The following is a 17,098-nucleotide window of genomic DNA, read 5'->3' on the forward strand; positions in this document are numbered from 1 at the left end:
ATTTAACATGGCCCATATGCCAAAATTTGGCATTTAGGCCACATTATAGGGCAACCAAATCAAACCAAATTATAAGTTAATCATAAATTAATAAATCACAACTAAGATTTTAAATCAACAAATCACTTAAAAAGTTACAAAATAAATCCCACAAGTCTAGGAAATTACAAAATGTCTTATCCTCCAACTAACAAATGAAAAAGACTAAGAAATTCTTACAAAATGTCTTATCCTCCATAACCGGGTTTTTATCCGGGGCGGGTTTCGGGTCGGGTTTCGGATTTTTTTATAAAACCCGGACCCGACCCGAACCCGCTTCGGGTTTTTTTTTTAAAAACCCATACCCGACCCTATTCTTTATCGGGCCGGGTAAAATCCGGCCCATTAGGGTCGGGCCGGGTAAAATCCGGCCCATTAGGGTCGGGTATCCGCGGGCCGGATCTAAATTGCCATCCCTACCTGTGTCTCTATATATATGTTGTAGAATACAGTTATTAAATACTTATTAAGAGCATCTATCAGTAGTGCTATTTTTTTAGCTACCTGACACCACAAAAAACTACTTTATCTATTTTACTTATTTACTATGCAAAACATCTAATATAAGTGGAACTATTTGTAATAAAATAATATAAATATCACACTAAAATAATATATTTACAATATTATTTTATTAATTTCTTTCTTTCTCTCTATCTCTGTGCTGTGCCTCTCTGCTCTCCACTCTCACTTCTCTCCCTTCGTTTTCCAGCAAGTCTCGTCGCCAAAAAATAGTGTGAACGCACAGAGAGGCTTGGTGGTGGAGTTCCAACTTGTAAGCTTGTTTGCTTTATCTGTAGAGGCTTTGAACGCCAAGAGAGGTTCCAAATCTGGGTTTTTCGAAGCTTGGGAGAAAAGGAAATGGAGGATGAGAAGCAAAAAAGTGAAAGTAGAAGAACATACAGACTTGGGTTCGCCATTGTTGTCTACAAGTTCAGAGTTAGAGAGAGATATGAAGGGTTTGTATTGTGACTCACAAGTTGGAGTCACATTGTGCGACTGAGAGCTTGTAAAATAGTAAAATAATAAAAAGTAGTGCGAACGTTAAAAAAAAAAATTTACTACCGTGCACAGCTAAAAATAGCTATACACTATTGTAGGACAAATTTTGTTGCTTGGTGTGCTATAGCTATTTAGCACCCTACATACATACTCTGATATACTAATTTTGTCGTGAGCTAACAAATTACAGGGCTATATTTTATTATTTGTTTGGAGTGTTGGTTTGGGGTGAGATAATTTTTTTAGGAAATATCTAGCCCAATTCTAGTCATGTCCATCCTGCAGAACGAACCAGGCCCAATACCCAACCCGGCCAGCTTTTGTCCGAGAAGTGTTCACAAATATCCTGACGAGTGTATTTTTGAACCCAAAAAAATCCTCTACACCATCCTACTTCCTAGTTAGTAGTAAAAATTTGTTCTTCTGAAATTTGTCTTTTCATTCATATGCACATGGTTAGAAGTTTTCTAATAATAATAATAAAATTATTATTATTATCATTATTATTATTATTGTGGCTTCCATATGCCACTTTTTATATGATAGTCATTTATGCCATTATTAATGGATTCTGTGATCGAATGCCATTAGACAAAATATTTCTCAATATGGCGGTGCTATTCCAAGTCAAATAAAACTTTTAAATTCTTAGTTAAAATTTTGAAACTAATGAGTAACGTAGTGCTCCTGCTTAAAATGAATAAAAACATATTTTTCATCTACAAAATTATTCATTTTTGTTCTACTTATCCCCTCTTTTTGTGTACAATTTTTCTTATGAATTGTAATATGTAACTTGAATTTTGAAAATTGATTCAAACTGATTGTTTGGTTTCTTTTAAGTAGTTTATATTTGTTTTTTTGAAAAGTTTATGTTAATTAGCTTTATTTAGTGACAAATTTGTATGTATTTTATTTTTATATTAATGTACCTGTGGTGTGGTGTGGTGTGGGGTGGGGTGGGGTGGGGTGGGCCCAAAAAATCAATACCGATCCATTTAGCTAAGGCCCAAGATCGGCCTGAGTAGCCAAGTCCAGCCCATAAGAGGGTAATGGACCTTAAACTCGATTGGATTGAGCTCATCCCAATCACACATGTATTGGGACAAAGAAATTATCGTTTAGGGGGAAATCCTATAGCGCTCAGCCTAACACCAATTGATGAGATGGTGAAGAACCGATGAAGAATTGACCAAACTAAAGTTGGTAGCCGAGAGTTGTTAGATTTGGAGGGTTTATTGCTATTCATGTATCCTAATTGATATTTTAGTGGATCATTTTACCACTTGGAGGGCGGCAGAAGGTTTTTCACCGAATACTTCAGTTTTCTCTTCGATAACACGTGCCAGTGTTATCTTGTGTTTACTTCTCTCTAATCCTTGCTCTTTGCTTTTAGTTACTGCTGTGTTGTGATTAAATTATGGCTTAAAGTAGTTTGCAATATTTAAGTATAGCTTATATTTATCATTCTGCACATATAATGTTTGAATATAAGCTTGTGTTGGTATTTTTGTAATTGTGGGTTTAAATATTCACTAGTGTTTTACACACTAAGTGAGGTTTCATGGTTGTTGAGCAAAAACACTTTATACATTTTTTTCCATTTCTTTCAATCCTTGATTGAGATTTGTATTTCTTTCATCTCACATATACACATACCCTTGTAAGTAGCGAGTGAGGTTATTGGAAATTTAGGAAGCTACATTCAAAATCCAATCTATTTAGTGGAGTTTACATTGGCGCTTCAATGGAGGGTCTCCGGTAAGCTAGAAGGAGAAAGGGCTTGGAGAAGCAGGTTACTAGCTAGAGCTTGGAGGGCTTAATACACCTAGGCTTCTGGGCTTGGAGGGTTCATAGTGTTCTATTGTACTGCAACTATCTTGTCTAGTCGAGATTTTTGACAGTGTGGTTCAAGTTGAGGTTTTTCTGCTTGAGCTTCGAGTTATCCTCTTCCTAAACACTTTAGTTTTTAGTTGTGGTTTGCATGCTTTTACCCTTTTTCCATATTGCTTTATATTTTGATATGCTTTGTGTAGATTAATTCTTGCTTTATGGAAATCGGTTAATCACTTATACCTGGACTAGTTTGTTAGTTTAGTTTAAAAGTGATTTAGCCGTAATGATATATTGGTAGAGATAAATAAACGAAATAATTTTAGAAATAATTTAATTTTTAGAGAGAACAAAGTATTTTTAACAAATTTTCTCTGTGACTAGTTTATTTAAAGGTGTTTGTCATTTTATTTTTATGACATAAATGGCATCAAAACTTTGTGTAGTTTTAATCACAAAAATAATTGCACTTAGGAGATGTTCAACATATAATAAATTTCAAAATTTTGTTTTATTTGTTCATTTTCTCACCACCAATCAGATGGTAGTGTAAGATTCAATCTATTTTGATTTGATCTGATTTTGATATTAGAGAATAGAAGTTACTTCACATTATAAAATTTCTAAATAGCACATGATTATTATTATTATTTTAGAAGGAAAATAGCACATGATTATAAATCTAAAATGTGAAGAACAAAACTTAAACTAAATACTTTGCCTAATTCCCTTAGAGAAATCAAAAATAAAAACTTCGCCCAAAAATAAAGAGCATGACAAAAACTAGAAAAAACTTGAAGTTATTAGCTGAATTCAATTAGTTTCTCTTTCATTATTTTTCAAAAGCTTTTCAATAATTTAATGGATTGCAATTATCTCAATTAAAAAAGTTTTTTGTTCTTAAATATAAGAGTTAAGTTTGATTTTCACTTGCACCAAAAATCAATTACAACGTTCACCACTTAAATCACAATAATTTTAATTTTAATTAAAAAAAATTGAGAACAATGATAATAATAATGGTAATGCTTATTGTAAAAGGGGGAGTTTGTGTTGTGAGTTGTGACTTGTGACTTGTGGTGAAGGCAGGTAACGAAATGATGTGAGGATAATAATATATAGACATACATATCCATATCCTTATGACATTGATTCGTGAGTGTATTGAAGGATGATGGTAGCGATGGCAGTGCCAACGAATACAATAACAACAGCTTCTTATTGTGCAATTGCAAAGGTTTTGAGAAGCAGAGGCAGAGCGTTGTTGCTTTCGTCCTTATCACCATCATCAGTAACACTATGCAATAACCATAACCAAAATAATAATAATAATAATAATGGTCGTCTTCCATCGCCACTCGCCCTCTCCTCCTTTGCAAGAGGACAGTCACAGTGGGTGCCATCGTTTTCATTTTGCACGGCGGCGGCGGCCGATACTGATGCGGCGACGGTTGGTAGTAACACTAACAAAAATGAAGAAGAAGAAGAGAAGAAGAAGAAGGATCCGGAAATAACAATAAAAGAAGCGGCGGAGATGCTGGACATAAGGGTTGGGCGTGTTGTTAAGGCGTGGAGGCATGAGGAGGCTGACTCTCTTTACGTCGAAGAGGTCGATGTTGGAGAAGCTGAACCCAGAACCATCTGTAGCGGCCTTGTCAATTTTGTTCCCCTTCACCTCCTTCAGGTCAGCTCTATCTCAATTCTCAATTTCTTTCTTTCATATGCTCTATTCCATGTAACATGTAGTAAGTAATAGCTAAACTAAACACTCCCAGAAATGTTTTAAAAAAAGACATACAGGGAATAATAGATTTCAAGAGATCAAATATACATACATAGTTTGATCAGGGTTTAATCAGATCTTAGCATTTCCATGATTCAACACAAAGAAGGAAAGAAAGAAACAGTTATATCTATTCAAACTATGAGATCTGACTAAACCTGATTTTTTCCCATCAATCTTTGGAGAAAAATGTAGGAAGCAAATGAAATCATTTCCAAAGGAGAACACAAAAAGTAAAGTCATTTTCTTTACCTGCTCATTAATTTGGAAATTTCATAATGTTGATATTTACTTATCAAAAAATAAAATGGACTTTCACTCTTTGTCAGTGTCCAAATTAATTGTTTCAGTATACACTGTGAAACTGCATCAAATGTTTGATATACATCTACATGCAGGATAAAAAAGTAGTTGTTCTGGCTAATTTGAAGCCAAGGAACATGCGTGGTGTCAAGTCATGTGGGATGCTTATGGCTGCTTCTGATGCATCCCATGAGAATGTTGAGCTTCTAGTGCCTCCAGAGGATTCACTACCTGGTGAAAGAATTTGGTTTGGTTCAGAAGACGAAAAAGAAAATCAACCTGCTGCTGCCACACCCAACCAGGTACCCACTTCTTTCCTTTGAAGCATTCAAGCATTTAATCTCCAATTAACATAGGAAAAGAAACAAGTGAATCAACTGTATCTCAAACGATACGATACCCTCTCCCTCTATAAGAATTGCTGGAATGTAAAGTCATGGTCCAAGATTCGCTGAGTTCATGTGTGACTTACCAATAAAAAAATTTCTCCGAAATTTTTTGGTTTGCATGTCAATCAGTGTTTGCACAATCATTGCACAAATACCTTGGTCAATAACACATAATTTGTATTATTTTATTTGTGTGGAATCTATGTTTACTGTATAAAATTTTTAAGAGGTTTACTTATAAAAAAAAAAAGAAATGGTTAAGAGGTTTGAGGATAGAACTTATATCTGCGTAATAGGCACATGTTAACATGCTAATAGCTGCATTAATGTCAAATTATTTGAGATCATTATGTAAAATATTACACCCATTTTTTAATGATAATGACCATATACCTGAATTAGATATAGCTTATTAGACTAGTAGCCTGTCAAACCAGATATCTGGTGCGTTATTTTTTAATTTTTTTTTTCCGAATCAATTTTCTATTTACTCCTTCTATCTCCTTTTTTTGTAATGTTCGAAATGGCACAATTCTTAATGAAAAGGTAAAGGTATGGTGATCTTCCTAGAATGTCCTTTATAATAGAGATGGCGCTAATTTTTATGAGAATCTCATTTAGTTTTTGGCAAAAAGTGACTGTAGTGTAGAAAATAGAACGTCTACTTGTGGAAAGTTTCAATTATTTGGAGATAGCCCAAAGAGGAAGGGAGTAATTATTGAAAGAGGGAGGGAGTAATTGTTGATTCATCACTTTGAAATTTGATTACAAACAGAAGCCTTTCTACTGTTTCTAGACATTTGTTGTGGATTCTTGTTCATGTTTAATGATGTACTTGCATTTCTTTCTCCTCCTCTTCCCCTGCTGTGAGTAATAGTAATGTGACTTATCCTGATAACTAGTCCTTGGGTCTATAGCTATATATACTGAAGTGCTATAGCTTTTAAACTCCAAGGTCTTGCTCCACTAAATATGGTAAAATTCAAAAACATGTTTTGACACTTTGATAGTTTTGTTACATCAAATTGAAACAAGGAAAAGCATAAATTGCTTGTTCATTTTATTGAATTCCCTTTTCTGACCTAGTTGAAGTTTATAGTCTCCAGCTCTCTGTGATTGTTACAACCAGTGTCTTCCAATTTCTTAGTCCTCATAACCTGGTCTTTTCTCTTGTTACAATGTTACAACCAACACCTCTAGGGTCAATATGTTATGTGTTCATTCAGCTTACTGAGAATCCCCTTAGCCAAGAGGGATTTTCTTGCCTATATGATTATCAAGCTAATTTGTGAGAGACTATGATTTAGGCTGGAAGTGCTTTGAAAAACATGTAGTGGAAATTGTTCATGAGTTATAATCCCCTCCTCTATGTGATATTTTTTGTTCAGTGCTCCCTTGTTTAATTTGCACTTACAATGTGTATGCTATGTGCTAAAGTTTTTTATCAAACATGGCTTCCAAATCTATTTAGAGCTTCCTTTGTTGCTAGGTAGCCTTTTCAAGCATTCTTTATTTTGAAGAGGTTGGGAGTAGGATGAGGTGTATCATCAAGATAAATGGATCCTTGGCTTGTAAGAAAAGTGATGCAATCTTAGGATACAAATCCTTGTGGAGATATGTGTTAGGTGGGAATCAGTTTTTTTGATTGGTGGGTAGGAATCAGTTACTATGAACATGTGCCCACATAGTCATTTTCCATCCAATAAAAAAGGGACAGAAGTCTAACAGTATGGTCAATTGCATTATTTAGATACCACAAGATTTTAAAAAGTCAATTTTGTAGTACGAGAGGGGTGTGTTTGATAATGACCCACACCTTTTATAGATTCTTAGAATACATGCTAAAGTCATTTGTATGTCTTTGTTTATACCCGAGGGTGTGAGAGAGTCCCACATTAAGCTTTTACAATAATTAGTAGTTTATCACTTGTTTATAAGGTCTACACTCCATACTTCATTTCTCTATGTACATTCTGTTAGAGAGGTTTATACTTCATTTCTCTATGTACATTCTGTTAGAAGAGTAATGGAGAGATAATATACAGAAAATTATGTTGTAGACTTGTGCTGTACGAGTTATACTCTTCTAGAAGAACTGTGTGGAATATTCAAGTGGTGTGGTATCCCTTGTGAGGTGTCCCTACCAGCTGTGACCACTGTAACATTCCCATATTATGGTAATCACCTCTCCCATTAATAAATAATGAATGGTCTGATGGCGGGTATCTAAGAATTTCTAGCACCTCCTTTTCTGAGCAATATCATGATCATCATTTATTCCTTTCTTTAACACATTCAAAGAGTCTAATTTTCTGCATTTTATTGTTTTCTGTATGACAATCTGTAGATTCAGAAGAAAAAGATTTGGGAATTAGTGCAGCCTCATCTTAAGACGGATGCTTCTTGCACTGCTATGCTTGGGTTGCATGTAATGCGGACATCTGCAGGTGCGGTCGTGTCCACATCTTTAAAGAATGCAAATATCTCATGATCAGATGGCAATTTCACACTTCTAAGTCTTGCATGGCTTCTTAATGCCTAATCTCCTGATTGCCATACGATATATTTCAGGCTATTTTGTGACATTATAATTTCTAGTTTATAAAAATACATTGCTAGAATCTTGAGGATTAAGTTTCTGTCAGCTGTCAGTGGCCTTTATGCAGATCCCAAATGTTAGTCTTGTACTTGGGTTCATTCCCCCACACTTGACATGAGGTTGTGATTGGCTGCTGTAATTTTAGATGATTGTTGGGTACATTCTTTCCATTCTCAATTAATAAAATTTTTGCTTGCTTAAGAATATAAAGTCTTTTAAGTTTAAGGGCATCTTTATTATTTAAAGTTCTAAGGGCCTTTATTATTATTATTTTCACTATCAAGATTTTTTTAAGTTTTTTGTTGTGTGCTCTTTTCATACCTCGGATAATGGCGTGATCATCCCACAGGAAATATTATATAGTATATATTCTGTAGCTGGTGCTTACCAGTAACTGTGGTTGCATTTTTGGTTATACAATATTATATTTGTTGACATGCATTGTGTAATATGCAATGGAAATGATTCTTAGACAAAATAAATTTGATTTTGTTTGAAATGGATCCCTATTATTTGAAATCTTTGTTTCTTATTTTTCAAAGGCAGTTCTAAAGAAACTGGAAGTACCTCCTTTCCTCCCTCTCGCACTCCTCTAAAACCGAAGGATTTCACTATATTCTATTTTGGCAAGTGGTAACTGGTAAATCATTTTTTTGCCTTTATTGGTGATTAAAAGTTAAAGCTGATAAGATAATTTATTATTCTAAATCGGTCAGATAAAGCTCAAAATTATAAAAGTAGGGATTTTCCACTTTTTGTTTGAAATAGTAAAGTAAAAAGAGTTACATCTTTACTTATCTTAATTGCAGACTCACTCAATGCAAGAAGAAATTTGTTAAGTGAAAAATAAAAATAGTAGATGAAACTTAGTATTAGTCTCAATTTCTTCTTAAAATGATATGATTATTTTCTAATAAAATATAGCTCATACAATATATTAGATTTTATATATATATATATATATATATATATATATATATATATATATATATATATATATATAAAAGATAGAAATTCTACTCTATCTAATCTAAGTATAAATCTGTGTAAAACTTTCTTTTAGAGACTTGAACCTCGGCTCTTGCCTTTCACACTCTACAAATACTTATACTTATGAAGTGATCAGCTATCTATATTTATTATTTGAAAGTGTTTTAAATTTTGTAATTTTTTAAGAAAACATAATACATTTTACATTCAATTATTATATAAGTGAGATATTTGGTAAATAATATAATGTGTAGTTAAAATTTGTTTTTAGTGCTTCTTACAAACAGTTCATTTTATATAGCCTAAAGAGAAGCATATATATAAGTAAATTCATCAATTATATTAGGTTGGAAAAGATATACAATACTTTAATAACATAAGAAAATTGTAATTTTATCAACAACATGCCAACATTACATTGAAAATATGACATAATTGTTAATAAAACAGCTCCTCTTTCTACACAAATTGCTCCTCCCAAAACATCATGGAAGTGGACCAAATAAACCAAAATGGACCGAATCGAACTGAATGAACTAAAGTGGACCGAATTAGACCGAAATGTTACCATGCTGTAGCTCCTATGAAATAAAATTTATTTACATATAAAAATTTTAAATTATATTTTGGCCTTGTCTCCTATAAGAGGAGTGATATCTATCAAATTTGATAATAACAGCACCTATCATAGAGTATCCTAAGGAAACGAGGATATATATATATATATTTTGGAGTTTAAAGTAGATTTGCATGATGAATATAGGAAAAATCACCACCAAACTGGTTTGTAAACTCATTCGATAAGTCATAATTTTTTTTTTTTTTTTAAATTTGAGATAAAATTTTACTCTAATCTAATTAAAATGCATGTGTGTTAAACTTCTTTATAGAGACTTGAATCTCGGCTCTTACCTTTTTTCCTCTCTCTACCCTTCACAAATATTTATATTTGTAAAGTAACTATCACGCCAAAAAAACTCAGTAGTAAAAATAAGTCAAGTAAAAAAAAAATTCTTTTTGATAGAAAATCACATGTAAATTATTTTATCAATAGTTTATCTATCGTCAAGTAATAGGTTATGAAATTTTCCTTAAACTAATTCGGAAGAAAGCAGTCCATAAATACAAGCTTTGTCATCTTATTTTAGTCGAAGGAGCAACGAAAAGCTTATGGACAATTGAGAATTTGAAATGGTGAAACGGATTAAAACTTCGTCCATGAACATATATAGTTATATATAAATTAAAGTTGGCCTTGCTTTTATCTTTTCTCAATGACAAGAGGCCGGGGGAAGGTATATATCCTTTGATACAAAATACCACCTCCCAATGGTAAGCATACGGACCATTGAATGATGAAACAGTTCCCAGCCTATATTTACTTTTCGTAGTCATTGGTGTTAGGCTGAGGACAAGAAAACCATGATTCATCAGCACATTTGACTAGAACTGGCAACATGAATGGAATGCAGTGACGTTCATACTGATAACATCAAAACGTAAACGGGAAGCCATGACAGAGAATCAGGGGCCTAGCATTACCGTACAAAGAGCGGTGTTTTTTACAAATTCAATATAGGTTGCTTCCGTGAAATCCCATTGAACTAGTGGGACACTGGCACACTTCTATTACCTAACCGCGATTACTTGTTATTCCAAATATAAAATTTGCATCATGAAGGAGGGGGAGTTATCAAAATCCCAATGAATTATTAATACAAAGCAATAAGATTATAAACTGACACATTCCGACAACACTTATATAAACCAACTTGAACCCAGAATTAAAGAGACTGAGATCACAGTTCATCTCAGAATTCTGCAAAAACAGCAAAAAGATCCCCATGGATGTAATCATTATCCACCAAGCTGACCAAGTAAAAGCTGCTCTGGACCTGCAAAATAAAGAATATCAATATTACATATATTAACCCTTTGTCACGTGTGTCTGTGAATGTGATTGTGTCATAAACAAAAGAATTTCACATATATGAAGAGAACAGACCTCTTCAAGCAGTTTTCTGGATGGATCACCCTCTGGAAACAAGGAAGCCCACCCCCTTGACCAGATTTCAAAGGCCTCATCCTTCCACACCATAAAGCTGGCAGGATCCACAACAGTTGGTTGGATTATCTCCTTTGCAGGGAAGACTCCCCATGTCACAGCATTCACAGCAGTTTGGTGGACATTGGATATCAAATTCCCTTCTTTGTTCACAGCCATGTAGGTTAGAGATGGGAAAGCCTTGCTTTTGTCAACAAGTGCATCCAACTTTTCCCTGGAACAGAAAAACTCTACATATGCCTTCTGATAAACATACCCTCCAGGTCCACCCCATCCTGAATTGTGCCAAAATTAGTCAAGAGGCATCAAAATTTAAATAGCCAGAAAAATCAAAGATCTAAAAATTATTTTGACAAACAACTACAAATATTAAATCAGATCACCTTTCAAAATATGAAAATAGAGAAAAATTCCCCTATGGTAATACTGTTTAATTTGACAACAATCTTTGAACAAAATAAGTGCCAGACATACAAGTCATCTTAAACATATGCATTAATAATTTATTTATTTATTAATAGAACTAAATAGATAGAACAATGTCAATTCATATATACATATGTCTTTATTTAATAACTAATTTATTTAGTAAAAGTGAACACTCATATAGCACAAATGGAAAAGGATGATGAAACTACCAAGTACAAACTGAAGTCAGAAGGTGAAGATCAACAACCAGAAGAAACCACAACATGAATCCAGCAACATACTCTTGGTAAAAGGACACATGCTTAAATTTAGAGCCATACATTCTCTCTTGGAACTAAATATTATGGAACCCCTTACAAAAAAGAGTATTATTTTAATCTTCATTAATGGGAATAGAAACAAAATCTCTTTTATAATATCCCAGGAATCAAAGTTCAATAATATCAGCTTATAGCACAATAGAGTTCTCTATGTACTTTCGATTCTTCAGCAATTTAAACACTTCAAAGTAAGATTCTCAACAGTAGGAATCAAAAGAAAATTAAATCTTTACTAACATCTGACTCGTGCTAGAGACACTCACATAGACATAAGATATGAAGTTATTTCATAATTTTTAGGATGACAAACACACACATGCAATGCATATAACAATTTTTACTCACCAACAGATGGGGAATCAGATTTTTCCCCATTGACTGCCGGTTGGCTATTGACAGTGAGGAATCCCTTTGTAATAATCTTCCCCAGCTGCTCATTTATGATTCGTGTCTCTGGCTGAAGCCCATCTAACTCTGACCATGGACTGCTTCTCAATTTTCCAAGGCAGTATTTCTTAAATTTCTGATTTAGAAAAAATTCAAGGTAAAAATTATGGAAATCTCTCTGGCAATGAGGAAAGACTATTACGCCCAAAATGGAGACTGTACCTCCTGAATATCATCAACATTTGTCAAGGGTGTAACCCATTCTTCAAGAAGTTTCTTGTCACGTGCTCGTGGCCGCATGAACTGTTCAATAAATTATGACTTTAAGTTATAGATGTGGCCATGACTAAAGAAAATACATATAACAGTACATGTAGCCTAACCAAATCACAGTTACTTCCATTTATTAAAACTAAATTATTCAACAAATATTTTCTACACAAGGAAGCAGTTGCCAGATACACAAAAGAGAAAAGGTCCTAGGACTTCATATAAATGAAAAAATAGAAGAATGAAACAGCTATTCAAGGTATTATTATTCATTATGAGGACTGAGACAGAACCAAAGAGGTTTTGTATTCTCTACTTGTATCAAGATTCTGTTACAATCCAGGCAATCACCACTTGGAGAGTGTGCATATTATGCCAGAACCCATATAGGCAACATACTACCATTCAGATGATTTTATTTATTGATTCCACCAAGAGCCTTGACAAACTAACTCCACAAGGGTTAACTTTATCTTAAACCAGATCGCATATTTCCTTACCACCATCGGGATGATGTACTACTGTTGTAAACCTTTTTAAAACAAAAAATGTAATGCTATTGTTCCTAAGACCAAAGACCATTGACATTTAGATATTATATGTATGTAAAACCAACAAAAATAGATATGATTGCAATGCCACTAAAGAAACAACCCTTTATTATTACAAACCAACATTTTTAGTTTGTTCAGTTTTACACACGCATGCGGTGGGTCTTGAACCCATGATCATTTTTCCACCTCGCTTTTACAAGGGGAGGAGATGCCATCAATAAATATCAGCCTTATGAAATGAATGCAACATTGTTTAAGCATTAATTATTCATATCAATGAAACAACATAATACAAACTGCAATAAAACAAATAAGCTTGTCATCAAGCCAAACGAGATTGCCAAAAATATTTGCTAATAAAGAAAGGAATTCTCAATGTTTTCCTCAGAGAATTTAAAGATAGTGAAAGGTTCAACATGATGAATTTTTACTATTTAGTACGAAACCATAAAAAGAATTAGAAGTTAAATGATCGTGCCCACCTGATAGTCACTTAATGCTCCATATGATGGATTGCAAGAATCACCCCACCGGCCACGTGGGTACTGGTCCCAGCCTATAGTCCTTGATATGTAGCTCTTTGGACGATTAGCCCTACCATCAATGGCTCAGAAGATAAGAAGTCTTGAAATTTAAACATACAATAAATTCTGTGCATCCCTAGTTAATTGCTGGATTTTAGTCCAAAGTATAGCAGTTTCAAATGTTGCATACCAGAAAATTGGACGAACGTCTTCCTTCACACGGAAAACATTAGTCGGGCGTCTCCAAGGCAGGGACCTTGAAATTTTGGTCTCTTCAATCAGACCAAGATTCTGCCAGGTACATCCATTATCAGTACCTAAATGTTGTATGAGTACTAATATGTCACACACAATTGACTAGGATATGAGAAACAACCATTAATATAGCTAATGCTGACTTCTCCATGTTTAGGGTATAAAGATGCACTGTCTTGATCCCATGAGCTAAAATCTTCTTGCACATTTCAGTTCCAAGATGAATTCCATAGGCTTTGACAGCTTCTTCATTGTCCTTGATAGGCTCCAAGGCGGCCATAATTTCAGCAGGTATCTAACAATATGCCAAAAGATGCAAACACTCTTATCACATTGATATGTACTGAGAGAGACAGAAAGAGAATCACCATATTTCACAAGTTATCAACAGAACACACCATAACAATAACGAGTAACCATTTAGCAAATACATGCAAGGGCAGGCTTTTCCACTTCCTACATTTACGAAGTTTGTGTCCATTTAAAAATATTATTAATACAACAATAAGAACATCACCAATAAAACCTTAGTCCCAAAATTTTGGGGTCATGCATGGATCCTATGATAGGTGTGAGCTACATGTATTCTTCTCCGTCATAGTATCCTATCCAAAATCATACTCTTAATGAACAAGTCCTTTTAGGTCTCCCTCTAGCTATTTTTCTTCACTGAAGCATATAATAGGTTTGACATAATTCAAGAGTTTTAAAAACTGATTCTACCCATTAATATTATTTGTTTAGAACTCTAGCATATACTCAATTATTAGAGAGCAAATGAATGAATCCAAACAGCGGATAGGAATGAAAAAATAAAATGATGGAAGTAGTGTGTGAATTACCTTAGTTTTGCAAAAACCAGTCATGCGAATGAAGCCCTTGTAGTTATTAATAGGCATAATTCCAGGAACAATGGGGCAAGTAATTCCAATTTGGCGACAATCATTCACAAATTTGAGATAAATGTCAGTGTCATAAAACAATTGTGTGATGATTACATCTGCTCCGGCATCCACCTAAAACACCATAACATAAGCACAAGAGAACATTTTATTATTAATAAAAATAAATAAGTATATTCATTTCACTTTTTTTTTTCTTCTTTAAATTCATTTCACTTATGTTACCTTCTGCTTGAGATAAACAAGATCCTTGTGATAAGCTTCGAGTGTAGCCAACCCATTTTCTCCGATCGCATCGGGATGTGCCTCTGCAGAGAGCAAATATTATTATTATTAGGCAGCAGAAAGGAAAGATTTTATTAAACAAAAAACAAAAGAAGAAGAAAATAAACCTGGATAACCAGCAACGGTAATGCCAAAGTAGTCACCGTATTGGGCTCTGATATGTTTCACCTACAACATTAACAGTAACAGTAAGAGATGAGATACTGAGATACATTAGAATGAGAATGAGAATGAGAATGAGAGAGAAAGTGAGAATTACGAGATCGAGAGCACAAGCAAAGCCACCCTGGATCTGAACAAACTTGTCCTGGCCTTTAGGAGGATCGCCGCGGAGAGCGAGGACGTTCTGGAGACCGTTAACCTTGATGGTCTGAAGAGCGTGATCGATCTTCTCAACAGGCATGTTGGTGCAGGTGAGATGCATCATGGACTCGACGCAGATCATGTTCTGCATCCTGTTGGCGATGTCGAGAGTGAGATCGGCGGTGGAACCACCGGCTCCCCAAGTGATGTCGCAGAATGCAGGGTTGTGAGCCACCATGCGCTCCATCCTCTCGAACAGGTTGTCCACTGCATCTTCAGTTTTGGGAGGGAAGAACTCGAAGGAGAACACCACTTTATCTTCCCCTGCTTCCCGGATCTTCTCTATTACCTTCATTTTTCCCACTCCCACCACTCGGATCTGTGAAATCACCACCGACACTCTACTAATAATAATTAAGATGATGAATTAGATTAAATTTCACTCTATTATTATAAGTAAGAAAGAAATTAGAGATTAGAGATAGAGATTAGAGAGAGAGAGGAGTCAGAATACGGACACAGAGAGAGATTGTGTGTTAAGTGCTTCCCATTTTATAGAGAGAGAAATCGCATAAAACTCTAGCTCAACAACCCCGCGGTCTACGAGCCGAGGAAATGCAACTCCACGTCAGAAAAAAAGGACGACAGCATTTTATCAATCGTCACGTTGGCGGCAGATCTATCATCCTTATCATGAGTTCGCGCAACACCTTATCCCAACCCCCTTCCCTCACCTAATACCAAATTGCTTTTTTTCTTCTCTTGGGAGTTGGGAGAGACACACACGCATGACTACAGGGCCAGGCTGCATCATTGATCGTACCATAACATTTGCATGTCAATTCATTTGAAAAATGTTTGTTTCTTCGCGTACTTGACCAAATTCCCAACCCACATTTTCTTCACATATTACACTACCTATTACAACAAGGTCGATCAACTTTGAGTATATTTAAAATTCGTTTATTTTGCTGAAACTATGATAAATAAAGGTAAAAATATGCTGAAATAATGTGAGACTCATAAATAATATCAAAAAGTGTAGTAGAACCCATGAATAATAACAGAAATAAGCTGAATAGTAAAATAAGTTGATAAAAATAATCTTTGTCAAATAGATACTTCAGCTCAAATTTTAATGAAGCTCCAATTACTCACTCACCTCCTTCAAAATATAATATAATAAATATTTTTTCTTTAATCCTTGTGGGGACCTAAGGACCAAAGATGGGAAGTACCGTTGTAACCTTCAATTGCTCCTCTAGAAGGAGCATTCACGGCCCGAGGAGTGAGGTGGTCCGAGGATAGAATGGGAAGTAACGGAGTGTCCTTGAAGGATATAATGGGTGCAAGTGAGTGTCTCAGGAGTTGAATAGGATCTTTATGAGAAGTTTTTTGTAAAAGTCTCACATGTTCCTTCGCATTAAATGATTGGTAACAGTTTTATCAGCTATATTAATGAGAAAGTGGCCTAAACAGTGGATCCACAGCTCAGTAGCCCCTTCCACCACCTTCACTAAGAGTCTAGTGGGACAAGTGTCCTAAGGAGATTTGAGAGAATTAAAGATGGAGGGTTAGGATGCAAGATATCATGGAGTATATAAAGGAAAAAGATTCTTAGATGAAGGGGATCCAGCGAGAATTGAGAAAGGGAGATCACAGAGAGAATAGTAACTGAGAGAAAGTGAACAGTATTTGTAACAATCAAGAACATTGTCCTCAGGTAAACTTGTAAAGATCCATTTATATATTAAAACCTTAGGCTTTTAGTTTTTCTTTTCTTATTTGTGTCATCGGGCGAAGCCCAAACTTGTTCATTCCACTCTTTATACAAATATTTATTGATTTGGGCCGAGTTTAAGAACT

At 34.6% G+C, this 17,098-nt stretch overlaps 2 protein-coding genes across 2 annotated transcripts; one reads left to right on the plus strand and one right to left on the minus strand.

The window, feature by feature from the left end:
- The first annotated feature begins 3,920 nt into the window (after positions 1 to 3,920).
- Positions 3,921 to 8,149, plus strand: LOC142631810 (uncharacterized). Its single transcript, XM_075806131.1, has 3 exons — positions 3,921 to 4,558; positions 5,056 to 5,262; positions 7,697 to 8,149. Exons 1-3 carry the CDS (start codon positions 4,046 to 4,048, stop codon positions 7,838 to 7,840), a joined length of 864 nt encoding a protein of 287 aa, XP_075662246.1. The 5' UTR covers positions 3,921 to 4,045; the 3' UTR covers positions 7,841 to 8,149.
- Positions 8,150 to 10,452: 2,303 nt separating this feature from the next.
- Positions 10,453 to 16,044, minus strand: LOC142633175 (putative methylenetetrahydrofolate reductase (NADH)). Its single transcript, XM_075807451.1, has 11 exons — positions 15,189 to 16,044; positions 15,037 to 15,097; positions 14,870 to 14,952; positions 14,585 to 14,758; positions 13,864 to 14,037; positions 13,678 to 13,778; positions 13,446 to 13,557; positions 12,362 to 12,442; positions 12,098 to 12,275; positions 10,944 to 11,278; positions 10,453 to 10,833 (listed from the first exon to the last, which is right to left on the minus strand). The coding sequence occupies exons 1-11, from the start codon at positions 15,585 to 15,587 to the stop codon at positions 10,750 to 10,752; spliced, it is 1,782 nt and encodes a 593-aa protein (XP_075663566.1). The 5' UTR covers positions 15,588 to 16,044; the 3' UTR covers positions 10,453 to 10,749.
- Between the last annotated feature and the right edge of the window lie 1,054 nt (positions 16,045 to 17,098).

Source organism: Castanea sativa, chromosome 4 (assembly GCF_040712315.1).
Source record: "Castanea sativa cultivar Marrone di Chiusa Pesio chromosome 4, ASM4071231v1".
NCBI lineage: Eukaryota > Viridiplantae > Streptophyta > Magnoliopsida > Fagales > Fagaceae > Castanea > Castanea sativa.

What these genes read in the sequence shown, in the direction of transcription:
- LOC142631810 (XM_075806131.1), top strand. Translation starts at nt 4,046, where the DNA reads ATGATGGTAGCGATGGCAGTGCCAACGAATACAATAACAACAGCTTCT. An exon ending in TTCCCCTTCACCTCCTTCAG is followed by an intron (nt 4,559 to 5,055) that starts GTCAGCTCTATC and finishes ATCTACATGCAG; the next exon opens with GATAAAAAAGTAGTTGTTCT. An exon ending in CTGCTGCCACACCCAACCAG is followed by an intron (nt 5,263 to 7,696) that starts GTACCCACTTCT and finishes GACAATCTGTAG; the next exon opens with ATTCAGAAGAAAAAGATTTG.
- LOC142633175 (XM_075807451.1), bottom strand. Translation starts at nt 15,587, where the DNA reads ATGAAGGTAATAGAGAAGATCCGGGAAGCAGGGGAAGATAAAGTGGTG. An exon ending in GAGCATTAAGTGACTATCAG is followed by an intron (nt 12,443 to 13,445) that starts GTGGGCACGATC and finishes TTTATTGAACAG; the next exon opens with TTCATGCGGCCACGAGCACG. An exon ending in ATGTTGATGATATTCAGGAG is followed by an intron (nt 12,276 to 12,361) that starts GTACAGTCTCCA and finishes TTTCTAAATCAG; the next exon opens with AAATTTAAGAAATACTGCCT.